The sequence below is a fragment of the Bactrocera latifrons genome, unplaced genomic scaffold (assembly GCF_001853355.1).
Source record: "Bactrocera latifrons isolate USDA-ARS-PBARC rearing strain unplaced genomic scaffold, ASM185335v1 scaffold_46, whole genome shotgun sequence".
Classification (NCBI taxonomy): Eukaryota; Metazoa; Arthropoda; class Insecta; order Diptera; family Tephritidae; genus Bactrocera; species Bactrocera latifrons.
In genome coordinates this window covers 1,107,501-1,122,402 of record NW_017537112.1, presented here as the reverse complement: position 1 = coordinate 1,122,402, position 14,902 = coordinate 1,107,501, and the positions used below count along the sequence as shown (strand labels likewise).

The 14,902-nt window shown below is 36.5% G+C and overlaps 1 protein-coding gene across 2 annotated transcripts in view; it reads right to left on the bottom strand.

Annotated features, from left to right (window-relative positions):
* The window catches only part of LOC108973138, a 170,927-nt gene extending 158,248 nt beyond the window's left edge, over positions 1–12,679 (bottom strand). For both annotated transcript variants that reach the window (XM_018940184.1, XM_018940185.1), the window contains exon 1: positions 12,421–12,679. In XM_018940184.1, the coding sequence (XP_018795729.1) occupies positions 12,421–12,451 (31 nt within the window). In that variant the 5' untranslated portion in view covers positions 12,452–12,679. The remainder of the gene's footprint in view (positions 1–12,420) is intronic.
* Between the last annotated feature and the right edge of the window lie 2,223 nt (positions 12,680–14,902).

Sequence of the window (14,902 nt, the reverse complement as noted above, 5' to 3'; positions counted from 1 at the left end):
TCACGCATTTCGGCCTCTTTCCTTTTCTGTCTGCAAATGCGTCTCGCTTCCCTCTTCAACTCTCGGTATGCAGCTTCTCGACGTCGAACCTTCCTTGCGTTTGATGGCGTGCGTTTTTTGCTGCACAGAGGCGCGTACGAATCTTCGCTGCAACAAGATAGTGGTCCGAGTCGATGTTAGGACCTCGCAGTGCACGCACATCTAAAACACTGGAGACGTGTTTTCCGTCTATCACAACATGATCGATCTGGTTCCCCAATATCTTTAGAATAAAAACTGTTTGAAGCTTTGATTGTCCATTTGAATATCTGATTTGTTGTTGATTTCCCAGGTCTAAAGCCACATTGATAAGGCCCAATGAGTTTGTTGACGATGTGTATCAATCTTTCGCACAGTACGCAATGTTAAGGAGGATTGTGCCACGGTAATTGGCGCAGATTGTGGTAGATCCCTCTTTGTGGATTAGGCAGAAAATATTTAAATTCCATTCATCTTGCATGCTTTCATCCGATCATATTTTGCAATGAAAGGTGCATACGCTTATATTTGAAAAGCTCGGCCTGTAATCCATCGGCCCCTGCTGTTTAGTTTTTCTTCGGACGGATAATTGCTATTCAAACTTCTTCATGGTGGGGTAATGAAAGTCTACTCTATTGTCATCGATTGGGGACTAGGATTCGGCACTTCCAGATGTTACATTTTCACTGCCATTCAGCAGGCTGGAAAGGTGTTCCCACCATAACTTAAGTATACACTGAACCTCAGACACTAGATCACCACTTTGGGTCCTACAAGAGTATGCTTCGGTCTTGAAACCTTCCATTAGTCGCACATCTTTTCATAGAATTTTCGAGTATTACCACTGTCAGCCAGCTTCAAAAGGTCTTCAAACTCACGCATTTCGGTTGGTTTCTTTTTTTTGTCTGCATATACTTTCCGCTTCCCTTTTAAACTTTATATATCCATTCCAGCCCATTTGTGTTGTGGTCAATCGAACTGCTTCATTTTATTTGTGGCTACCCTCACGGCTGCTTATCGATACTTGAGAATTAAGAGCAACTTTTCGTACGACTGCTCGACAATTGCCTTCGACGCGGACATCGCATATAATGGTGGACCTAACCTATCTTTTCGAAGGTATATTCAACTATTTTTTTTTACCTTATCCGACCAATGAATTCAGGCTCTGTAAAATTTAAAACTGATGTAAAGTTTGATAAAGGTCAACTTTTGCAAGAGAGTGTCAATAATACACCATAAGGTTTAAAATTCTAATATTAATTAAATGTTCCTCAACCCGTTAAAAGTCATCAATTTCCAAACCCAACACACATAAGTAAGTTTTTACTTATGTGCCAAACTTCCGCCCCCAATCGAGCAGCTCAGACCCTTGGCGCAGTAACATTGCGCACCCTACATTTTGTCACCCCTCGAATGCAACCTTTTGACATAAAAAATGTTTAGTATTCATTACAAAATTTATTTTATGTTTCTCAAAGACTTTGTTTTTGAACTTTCAACTTCAAAAAGAATGTATAGTTTTCTTTTGCTTTGCCGCTTTTGCTTAGTTGGTGTTGATTTCCTTTGACTTATTTGCTTTTCAAGTGAGTGAAGTGAGTGTTTTCTATGCTCGAAAGTTTTTTTCTTCCACTTTCTCTAATCTCCTCACCGCTTCTTCTTTACCTTCTATTTGTGTACTAAAATATTTAACACGAGGGCAGAATTGAAAGTCAGTGACCTTTTCGATTTCACCGCGTTGTAATTGCAAATGCAACTGTGTGCTCATGAACTACTTATTGTGAATTGTTCCATCAGCAGTTCCATCACGCTGTATTGTAGGGCCCTACTTCTTCGAAGAAAACGGTCACACCATTACGGTTACCGGGGATCGTTACTAGAGCATGTTGAGAGAGTTTTTCTATGCAGAATTTCGCCGAATGAGAATTTCTTTCAACTCTGTGTGGTTTCAGCAAGATGGTGCAGCTCCTCACGTAGACCAACCTGTTATGACAGAATTGCGACGAAAATTTCCCAATAAGCTGATATCCAGAAACTCCATATTCCGTTGGCCACCCAGGTCGCCTGACCTTACTGCACTTGATTTTTTCTTGTGGGGTTATTGCAAATAGGAAGTCTACAAAGCAAAACCAACAAATTTGAATGAACTAAGGCAATCCATTCGAGAAACAATTGCGGCTATTCCTGTCTCAACTCTCCAAGCAGCAGAACAACTTTTGTTAACATGCCGCATATGCATCAACGAGCAGCGGGGGCATTTAAATGCCATTATTTTTAAAACTAATTAAACTATATTTAATAAAACTGAATGAGCTTTAACATGAATAAAGGAAAAATGAATTCCATACACTGAAMAAAAAAAAATTATTTGAGTTTCTTAATGTAGCAAAATTCATCAGCCACCCTGTATAATACTTAAAGAGAAGCCTCACTGTGCAGGTATTCGATGGGAGACATCCTGTGCTGACGAATGTCAAACCTAAAATCTTAGGTTTATTGATAGTCGGAATTTCAACGCCATCGACTTCAAAATTAATCCCAAGTCTGGTCTCTCCTTCCTCCAGTTAGTGAATACAGTCGCTGTGGATTTAGTGGGGGTGAAAGTATTAAAGGCTTTTGACAATCCCAACGCTACGAGGATCGTCCTCTCGCAGGTTGGTTTTTGATTTAGGCCGTGAACTATTTGTGACGCCATGCTGGTGGTTTGCTAGGATCCGGTGGATTTTTTAAGGTTTAGAATGAAATAAGATTTTTGTAGCCATGGTATTAGAGCATTTCGGTGAATTTGTTAAGTCGCCTCAAGAAATCTTCTCTCATTCTAACCCTCTATATTTTTCACTAAATTGCCTCCTGCATTGATTTCCGGTCTCATTCTGGATGTTTTTCTGCGTTTAATGAGAAAATGCATAAACAAATCTCCTAAAAATGTTTCAAATTATTAATTTTCTCACTTTCATAGCATAATGAAGTTTTCTTAAGATTATTTTAGGGTGCTACTATCACTGCTTGCAAAATCATCGAACCCTTCGTGCAACATGCTGTGATATGTGTGAAAATTTATTTGAAAGTAATCCACTTAGCATTGCACATATTCGTATATGTATTCCGGCTCAATTATTGTAAGTTCTCGAAAAATTTTCGCACTAAATCATTTTAACTTCAATCGAACACTAACTCGATGTACGTTTCAAGCATATCAAGTCCCACAACTATATTTAAGTAAATGTGCTACTACCGATAACCCCAAACTTTCTTAATTTCGCAGTTGTGAGTGTATAAAAAAATAACAAAAACTGGCAGGAAGATAAGCCGGTTTGTATATTAAAATTTCTCTCTTCTTTAATTTCCACTCCACATAAACTTCGCATTTAAATGGTAAAAGCATGCTCCCTTCACTTGGAGTCCTGGCGCCCACGCCACTCAGTTTATTTATTTTCCTCAGTTTGCTGCCATCGCACAGCTGACTCCTCGAGCTCGGCACTGTTGCTTATTGACGCTGTGGAAATCCAGAAAAGGCGAGAGATTTCCACCCCCCACATGCTGATGAGTATGAGTATTTGACATAAATAGCACCAAGCTTCCACCCCCCTAACCACACCCACGCTGTCGACTGAGCTCGGCCGAAAAACTTTAACGTTTGCTTAATCTATTATTCCGTTTTAGACATTTATTCTCAGCTGAATTCGCAATGTGTGCGCCTGCCTTCCTGCGGACGTGGGAAGAAAGTGAAGGCAAGGAAAGGAAACAGGTTGTCTTTATTTGCCTATTAGAAGCCTATTATATACATATGTATATATAATATGAGTGTGTCTGTCAGTCTTATTTACAATGCTTTGCTGCTGTTGCTGTTGTTGTGTAAAGTTGTAATAAAGTGCGGGGCGTAGAAATAACTGTAAGTGGAGCGTAAATGATAAGTATTTTTCTTAGTGCGCTTGTATTTGTTTTTCTAAAAGGTGGCACGTGCTAACACACACAATGTTTACAGTTATTTATGTATGTGGGTGTACAATATAAGACCTAATGATGGCAAATAAGTTGTCTCGGCGCGTTAGGCGAACACGTAGGTGTTGCAATTTGTTGCCGATTCTGAGCAGATATAAGAAAAAAAAGTAAAAAAAAAAAAACGAAATTCGGGCGCGGCCAAACTGGAGATAGTCCACAAATTTCGAAAAAAGGGAATTGAAAGAAGTTGGCAAGTACTAAGTTTGGCAGTAATCATCGAAATATTTCGTTTTCAAATATCCGCCTTTTTGCCTTTTGAATTTCGCGGCTAGTAAGATCTCCTGTGTCAATTTACCTTAATTCTATGCTTAGTTTTGGCACTTTATAGATCTTCGTTTAATGGCGTTTTGTGGGCATACGGTCTGATTACGCTCGTCTTCAAACTCGTACTTTCTTTTTTGCCAAGGAACATGTACCCAGATTCATTGCCCTGGCAAACGGGCTGATAGAGAGATATCTGTATGGAACTCGTCTCTTCATCCTGATCATCTGTATATGTATATATATAGCCCTCTATCTAACACGAGTATTTAAGGGTACTACAAAAAAATTGTTAAGTGAATAGAACTGTTAAGTATTCAGCCACATGTTGCAAGAGTATGTAAAACTAACCATAAAGACAAATGAAAATCACGGTAATTAGTATATTCATCAAAACGGCATCAAGAATGTCAACGATTCGGGTTCTTAACCTCCCATTAGTAGCATAAAACTAGTGTATGACTGTTGTGGATATAAAAAGATTATTATCTTGTTTTCAATCGTCTAGTTTATATCTCAGCTATATGCTATCTTGGCCCGATATCAGCGATCACGATAAATGTAAAATTGCAGATTGATAACTCAAAAACTGAGTACCCTAGTACTTCATTTTATTAACCGATTTATGCGGTACAACTTCGACCTTTAGATCAATAATTCTCATATAATTATATGAATTTTGAAGAAAGTTACTAAAACCATCGCTAGTTAAAGCGATACTGTAATGGAACTTCCTCTGCACTTTTTTACGAAACAATTTCTAGATTCTTCGGTATTGTGGATTGTGTGTTTTTTCCCCTTTTATTAGCGTTAAGTGTTTTTCAGCTTTCAAAAAATTTAAAAAAAATAGCCAAATCAGTTATGACTAAGCCAATGTTAGCACACATTTAGTACCGAAATGCGGTTGACAAAAATATTGCTTTATAGGAGTATTCACTACTGATTACATCCTACAACCGCATTTGTATATTTAAGGGAACCTATTAAAGTAGAACACGTGGTGAATAATTTTCGAAACCGGAGCTTTTAAAATACATATTATTTCAAAGTAAGTGACCAAATGTTGTAGAATAAATATCTAGAAAGTACAAAACAGGGTGTTTAAATCTTGGAAAAAGTAATTTCTGGTATAAGTATTACACCAGTTCATGTACTAAACGATTAGAACCCGAGCAAATTGAACTATTATGCAATATGTAATGCAAAATTTCTCGGTAATTTGTCTCTATTAAGTTCATTTTAAATTTTTCTTCTTCTGAAAGCATTGAACATTCATTAGAATTACTAGCAATCGACTCAAAACTCGCCATTTCGTGAAAGAACCATCAAAAAACCATCTTCATGTTATATTTCAGTCTTTAATACCCAAGTGGTCTCCAGGCGAATGTGTATAGTTAGTAGCAAAGATTGAACGCCACCAGATTCCTCAGAACTACTTATCATTTGACCGAGTAACGAACAACTGATGATTCTGTTACAATGGTTATGGAATGGCTTTATGCCTCTATTGCGTTGCGTTCATTGCGTTGCTTCATTAGTTTGTGTATACCATCACAGTTATTCTTATATGTATGGCAATATTAGTTGCTTTGGGCAAAAATGTATGTTCATAATGTAATTTCCGTTTAATTTGTCATATTGCAAGCGTTGTGCCTCTCGGCATTTCCTTTGTGTTCATTTCTTTCTCTCCCACAGTAATTTTTCGCTCTCAAGGCCAAGCAGCAAGAGTTTGCGTTGCCAGGTTGAGTTGCTCGGAAAATAAATTGCCTGCCAATAACAACACAAACAACTATAAATTCAATAAAAACCAATGTCAATTCCTGGTAAACACACAGGCATAAGCGACACACTTACGTAGTTGACATAACCCAGCAGACATTATCCAGAAAATATTGCAAAGACTTCACTTTAGGTGTACTGAAGTAAACTTTAGTGTATTGAGATGCTGTTGAGGGTTAGTAATCGCGATTTGAGAATTATGCTAAATAAATATTTAATGCCGGTTTTTTAATGTCTAGTTGGCACTCATCTGTTAGCTAAGGTCTCGTTAACTTAACAAAAGCTACTTCTTTCGGTAAAGAACGATTTAAATAAACAAAACTTAATGGACGGAATGGAGAAATTGGTTTTAGGTTGCTATTGAGAAAATTGTTGAGAAATTTTTGTTTGATATAATATAAAATCGTTTTTATATTCCATAATAACTGTTATTCGATAATATTTAAATATATTATAATATAACAAGTAAGGAAGGGCTAAGTTCGGGTGTCACCGAACATTTTATACTCTCGCATGATAAAGTGATAATCGAGACTTCAGGCGTGGTTGTGAACCGATTTCACCCATATTTGGTACATGTCATCAGGGTGTTAAAGAAAATATTGTATACCGAATTTCATTGAAATCGCGTATAGGTTTTCGGTTTCCGCCATATTGTGGGCGTGGCAGTGGGCCGATTTTKCCCATCTTCGAACTTAACCTTCTTATGGAGCCAAGAAATACGTGTACCAAGTTTCATCATGATATCTCAATTTTTACTCAAGTTACAGCTTGCACGGACGGACGGACGGACATACAGACATCCGGATTTCAATTCTACTCGTCACCCTGATCACTTTGATATATATAACCCTATATCTGACTCTTTTAGTTTTAGGACTTACAAACAACCGTTATGTGAACAAAACTATAATACTAATAATATATATACCTCTTTAGCAACTTTGTTGCGAGAGTATACAAATCGATAATAATTATTATTCGATATAATTATTAATGTCAGCTGTTGTGCTATTATTGAGAATATTTCTGCAAATTGGTTTTCCATTAAGATGGCTGTTATTTTGAAGCAGAGTTGAGGAACCTTAGTTATATTTGATTATACTTTCAATAAACAATGATGAATATCAACATTTAGTGTCGATTTCCTAATGCCTGTTTGGCAGCCATCTCTCAGTTAAGTTCTGGTTTATTAACCAGTACTATTTCTTTCGGTAAAAAATATTTTTTTAACCACAACTTAATTTTCTTAATGTTTGGTTGGCAGTCATATGTCAGTTAAGTTATGGTTAGTTAACCGGGACCACTTCTTTCGGCAAAGGAAGTTTCTTTTAACCAAAATTTAACTCCCGGATGGTTGCTAATCAAATATTGAAAAATCGGCTTTTAGAAAGTTAGTGAGAAAATTGTTGAGAAATCGTTTATGGCATAATATTTTTTTTTCCATATCTAACGGGAAAAAGAATTGATAGATCGTATTTTAACCGAAATATTTATTAATAACAATTGTTGAGATATTGTTGAGAAGAGCAAGTTTCTTTAGATAGTTAAAGTTGTGCTTGTTTTCAATAAATAATAATTAGAGTGAGCTGTTGATATACTATTGGAATTAGTTTGAGAAATTGTATTTCCATTGAAATTGACATTTTTTGGAAAATGTAACTATGGATATCAATAGTTGAGAAGCTATTGAGAAAAGAGTTGAGGAATCGTTTTACAATTCAAACATTTATTAATGTCATTGAAATGAAAATTTTGGGCAGTGGTTTTAAAAATCGTATCTCTATTCAAATTCAATTCTAATCAAAAATTAATTGCTGGGTTACTACTCTGAACTGGCAAATGCAACAGTTTTCGAGGCCATTTCAGTTCTATGGAGTTCTGTGTTTGTGGCCTGCCCAAACGCCTTGACACATTTAATGCGAAGAATATCTATCTCCGTATATACATGTGTATATATATTAATATTAATATATAGAGCCGATAAAAATAATGTACATTTTATCGACATTCGAGATGCTTGGGCAGACATGATGGAACGCTGCTTAGCATTGACTGGCGACAGCTTGACAAAGGGCAACGGGGTGAAAATTTATAGCAAATATGTAGACTGTATTAAAGGAACCGTTTATGAGTGAGCAGTTAAATATGTATTTGCATAAATTTTGTGTATTCGGTGAATGTTTGAAGTGAAAGTGATTTGAAAATTATAATATTTGGATAGGTTAAGGGGTCAACGGAATTATTAAAATATGGATTTAATAAGTGGAACAGTGTGACCTCAAATGAGAAAATAGTAAATTTCAACTTTTTTACTCAGACAAACTTGTTGCATGCCACTAAAATGGCAGCAGAATTGCGATTTAATAAGAAAATTTTCACTTAGTTGCGTTTGGAGCGAAAATATAATTTTTTTTAAGAGAAAATAGACGTATTTTTTTAAGAGAATATATAATTTCTATATAAGAAAAAAGAAAATATATTGTTTTATTAGAAATATTTAAACCGAATATTTTTGGCCAACAAGTGCTCGCTACTACCAAATGTTTGCGCTACCAGATATGACTACTTACGGAGCAGACTCACACCATATTGCGGGTGGCGACCAGCTGACTCACAATAAGTCACGCCAAATTGCCCAAACACATGCTCACAAACTGAAATATACATACATACATATATACATATACAATAAAAATCCAAATAAAAAAAAAACGAAAATTTCACACTTGCTTGCGCTGGTCTGGCATAGGTGTTCCCTCGACTGTGCGTTCACTCAGATGAGTCAACTAATTGTGCGGCGCAATTTCTGGTAGCAAAACTTGTTGGCGAAGCGCTTGCAGCATGAAAAATCAAACAAAAGACAAAAGTTGCAAAAACTCAAACTGGTTAGTAGTTGAAAAATATACTCTACCAAACGCCGCAAGAAAAAGTGAGAACATAATAAAAGCATAAATTGGCTTGGAATATTCTATGAATCATCGCCACTTAAGCGGAATTTCGCAAGAAACTTTCAATTGAAATAATTTACTTGATTGCAAAGGCATTTAGACTAAATGGTTGTAGCTAGAAAAAAGTTCGAGACAGAGGTGTTACTCATAAGCGCGTGAAAATGCGCTATAGAAGTTGTTGTAGGTTATGGTTTGGAAACCTGTTTCCATAACCAAAGTGCATTCCGGCAAACGAAATAGCTGATACGATTGCTAAAAATTTCCATCCGCCTGGCTACCGAACCAGTACAGAAAATGGCACAAGTCACTAAAAAAATAAAAAATTAAATTTCCGAAAGGACTCATAGACGGACAAGGGTGAGATGGAATACCTTAAAGATATGCAGGATCGCCAAGATCATACGCAACCTTCGGTGTCTTTGCTTACTTTTTGCAAATTTTCTTTTGAAAAGACTGCGAACCGCTTGTTGGCCTAGTGGCAGATCACAACTTATTGGTATCACACGCGACCCGGTTAGCTATAAGTAACTATACCACTTGCAAAAAGTGCGGAAAAGAAGGCCTGGATGAGACGATTGAACAACTCCTTCTCTGCTGTGTGACCTTATCTAGCATTCGTCTTTACTAAGAGCCAGTAGATCGAATGACCTCTTGCAATTTACTCTAGGCCACAAGAATCTCGCAAGTTTTGCCTGATTTGGGTATTGAAGCACTGATAGAGCCGAAAACTTGTTTGGGTCGTATTAGATGCAGATATAAATCAAGTTTTATACATTTAGTTGAGGATATTAAGCTTCGCATAAGTAAATGATTTGGCAACATCAATTCTTATTTGACGTTAGTTTCCATAGTATCTAAATCGATCTATGTCTGCTTACCAACTTTAATATAGGGAAATTTTATACTAATAATAAACCCTGCAAACTCTGGTATAAAATAATTATGAAGAAACTCGCAGTTCGGCAGTTCGAAGCAAGTCACCAGACTAAAACGCTGCCAAAATGGGTCATCGTTAACACGCTCTTTCCTACACACGAAGAAAGAGTCAGTGAACCAGAATAGGCCGTAAGACTTTCGGAAATCCCCAAGTTCACTTTCGAATAACTGTAACTGGCCGCTGGAAAGCGCAAAACTAATAAATCGATCGGCCCGGACGGGATCATAGCAGAAATACTCAAAACAATCGTCGCAGAATGACCCGCAGTATTCTTAAATATGTACAACGCCTGCCTCGAAACTGGAATATTTCCCCAAACTTGGAAGAAAGGAAGCAAAAGGGGATCCCAGCTTGCCATCATAATACCGCCCACTATGCATGTTCTACACAGCTTAAAAGCTCTAGAAAAGACTACTTAAACCTAGACTGGAAATGGCTGTCAATGAAGCAGACGAATTCAGACAACACGGTTTCAGACCGGGAAGCTCAACTCTAGGGGCTATCCGAACTTCATCGAATAGTGCTGTGTGTGACTTTAGAAATTCGAAAACTCTCAGTTGACCTAGGCTGAGCCCCAGATTAACCTTCTGGGTAAATTCTGCATGCCAAATAAATTTATAAACACTTGTGCCCTGAAAAAGGTATTTTAAGTTTGCCACGAAAATTTGTAACATCTAGAAGATGACGTGGAGATCCTAGAATATATACCTACATATTATTCATATAAATAATCAGAGTGATAAGCAAAGATGATTTAGCCCATCTGTTTAGCTATTTATGCGTGAACTAGTATATGTAAACGTTCGATTATCTCCTAAAAACTAGTTATTTGTAGAAATCGGAGGACTATAGCCTACGGCTGCCATACAAACTAACCTATTAAAATCAAGTTTTTATATGGGAAACTTTTTTATTAAACAAGATATATACATGAAATTTGGTACGGATCATTCTTTGAAACAGTGCTTCGATCTCGGAAAAAATTTTGAGATCGGACTACTATAGCATATAGCTGCCATGCAATCTTATCGAACAAAAATTAGTTCTTGTATTCAAATCTTTTTTATTTGACAAGATATAATCATGAAATTTGGTAATGATCGGATAAATATAGCACATGGCCGCCATACAATCTTATCGAACAAAATCTAGTTATACTCTCGCAACAAAGTTGCTAAAGAGAGTATTATAGTTTTGTTCACATAACGGTTGTTTGTAAGTCCTAAAACTAAAAGAGTCAGATATAGGGTTATGTATACCAAAGTGATCAGGGTAACGAGTAGAGTTGAAATCCGGATGTCCGTCCGTCAGTCTGTCCGGCTGTCCGTCTGTCCGTGCAAGCTGTAACTTGATTAAAAATTGAGATTTTATGATGAAACTTGGTACACGTATTTCTTGGCTCCATAAGAAGGTTAAGTTCGAAGATGGGCAAAATCGGCCCACTGCCACGCCCACAAAATGGCGGAAACCGAAAACCYATAMARTGTCATAACTAAGCCRTAAATAAARATATTAAAATGAAATTTGGCACAAAGGATCGCATTAGGGAGGGGCATATTTGGACGTACTAACTTTTCAGCCCCGCCCCCTAATAACTTTTTTGTACATATCTCGAAAACTACTATTGCTATATCAACCAAACAGTATATAGAGTCGTTTCTTTTAGGCATCTCCATATACAGTTCAAAAATGGAAGAAATCGGATAATAACCACGCCCACCTCCCTACAAAGGTAATGTGGAAGATCACTAAAAGTGCGTTGTCCGACTAACCAAAAACGTTAGAAACACTAAATTTTACGGAAGAAATGTCAGAAGGAAGGTGCATCCAGGTTTTTATTTAAAGATTGAAAATTGGCGTGGCGTCGCCCACTTATGGACCAAAAACCATATCTCAGGAAGTACTCAACCGATTTCAATGAAATTCGGTATGTAATATTCTCTTAACACCCTGATGACATGTACCAAATATGGGTGAAATCGGTTCACAACCACGCCTGAAATCACGATTATCACTTTATCATGCGAGAGTATAAAATGTTCGGTGACACCCGAACTTAGCCCTTCCTTACTTGTTTTTGTATGGAAAACTTTTTATTTGATAGGATATAATCATGAAATTCATGATGGCATGGATCTTTGCTCAAATCAGCGCTACGTTATCGAAAGAAATTGTTCAGATCAGATATTAATTTTTATAACGTTTTATACTTTAAAAAATTCAACTGTGTAGGGTATTATTTCTACGCTGCAACCGAAGTCAACATATTCTCTTCTTTATAGGCTATTTTTTATAATGTCCTAAAGCATTTAGTCTTCCGTAGCAACTGACCTTAGTCCTTCCTGAGTTAAATTATTTAAGCAACATTTCTGAAACACCCCTTATAAACTTTTGTGTAATACCTTAAACTATTTTCTACTTAATATTTGTTGTTTATTAAGTCAATAGTCACAGTGCTATTTGTTAACTTACTTCCTCTTCCGCTTCCTTTGCGTCGTGCCATTTCGTTGAATTCCTATTTGTTCGGCAGGCAGGCAGGCGAAGTGTTGTTGTAGTTGTTTGTCGATATGTCTGACAGCTGTATAGGTGATTCTAGAGGACTATAATTTCAAGCTAATAACGTGTCACACAAACACACACATCTGTATGTGTAAGTGTGTAAGTGTGTGTGTAGTATTTTGTAGTTGTTGTTGTTCGTGGGTTGGCTGTCGTCTGTTCGTTGCACGCTTTAATGGCGACGTGAGACCCTATTATCGCTGTCTCTTATACACATCTAGATGTGTATAAGAGACAGGTGTAAGTGTGTGTGTAGTATTTTGTAGTTGTTGTTGTTCGTGGGTTGGCTGTCGTCTGTTCGTTGCACGCTTTAATGGCGACGTGAGACCCTATTATCGCTTTTATTATTGTGTCTTTTGTTTTTGCTTTTGTTGGTGTTGCTATTATTATTGTTGTTGTTGTGAGTACTTTCTCCCCTGCTGTGTGCACTGGTACTCGTTTATTTGCTACTTTTGTTGTCGCTTGTAACTGATCGATATTAATGCTTGCTTAATCCTTAAAGCTTTGAAGGTGAATTAGTTGTACTTGTCGTTGTTGTTGTTGTTCGTGGGATTGGTTAGTTGCAGGGAGGTTCATTTGCCGACGGAGCGCACCTTTAGTTGGGTGGGTGGTTTTGTTTGTTTTGCTCCTTAGATGTTGTTGTTGTTGTTCTTGCAGAATGGGTGGTTATTTTCTTGTGCTTCTGTTTCTGATTCTTCTGCTGCTTTTCCGTTGCTATGTTGAGCAGCTTGATTTATATTAAAATTAGCAATGTCGCATAGCCGTCAGCCATTCTAGTTGATATCTGTGCATATATACCTGATATATATGTATATATCTATGTGTATATGYATTTGTAATATGTGTATGTATGTATGCAGAGCTTAAGTAATTGTAGCACAAGGCTAGCTTGCCGAGCTCTTCCTATGAGTAGAATATAAAATAAATACCACACACACTCACTCTTTGTTTACATGTATGTGTGTGTTAAGTTGTAAGCTGCCTTTGTCGGTGCCTGCAATTGAATGCCAGCAACAGGGTGGCTGCTTCTTCAACCGTATCGATGACAAACTTTTTTATTTTCCACTTTTTGCCGCTTTTATTGCCACACACGGGCAATAAAGTGAAAAAGTTGTATGAAAACGCACACACCGGACACAAATATTTATGGAATACCGTTAGCTTACACGTTATGTTGTCGTTAACAACTTCGTGCGGCCACTCGTTTGCCGTTATCCTGCGTCGTGATTGCTCAGCTTGTCAATGTCCTTGACGTAGTGTGGCTTTCACACGCCGGTGTTGTTCTTCTTACTCGAATTATTGTTGTTGTTGGAAATATTGTTGTTGTTTTTCGATTTATTGTTGTTACAGCTTGAAATATTATTTTTGTTGTTCAAAATATTATTATTGTTGTTACTCCAAATCTTGTTGTTGTTACTCGAAAAATTGTTGTGTTATTTGAATTATTGTTGTTTTCTGCAACTTTTTATTCAATCCAACATGTTGGTTGCGTCACGCACACATACAAACAAATGTAAACAGTTTGTGTGCTTTAACTATGCAGACTAGTCGTTTTTATTGTTATTGTTGTTGTTATTTGTGTTTCGGCTTTTGTGATTTTCGTAGACAATAAATAAACGTCATGACATTTACACTTTTTCACACATTCATCACTATGTAGGTGAACTACAGCGTATTTTTCACTTTGCACTCGCCCTAGTGTGTGTGTGAGTGTCTTTCAAAGTGTGTGTGTGCACTTGCGCATATCTATGGCATATTAAGTTCAAGCAGCTTGGCAAACGCTTTGGCCATTGTGGGCGTCAGTCGAGACGTGTGTAGCACGTAATTTGCATATAATGACAGCATTTTCGGTATTGTTGTTGTTTTCTCTAAATTATTTTATTTTAAGCTGGTTGTTATAAGTGTTGTTGTAGCATCTGCGCTTTGACTTTAATTTATGTTTCTCTTTTGTAATTTTTAAAGCATTTAATATCGGTCTTTGTTTTTGTTTGTGTATGTGTTTGCACTATATTTTTCCTACGGGGTATGTTCAGCGCAGTTGCTACGCAGTTTTTTTCATTTCACTGAAGTATAAGGATTTTTGAGATTTTTTGCAAGGTGTTTTGAAAATATTCTCGATATTTTTTTTTTTTAGTTTTTAATTCTTAAGATTCGTTTATATAAATATGTTTTAAACACTATTTCTATTGATTATTCCATGAAAAATTCGTTGATATGTGTCAAGTTAAAATTCTTTTCTCGCATTACATTTTTCAAAAATATTTAGCCTGAAAATGAGAGAATAAAAAATGCGTTAATTATTCTTATTAAATTAATTTAAAAATTAAGGAATTAATTTAAAAATTTAAATCTAATTTAAATTGATTAATTTTAGTAATAAAATTAAAATAAATTCGAA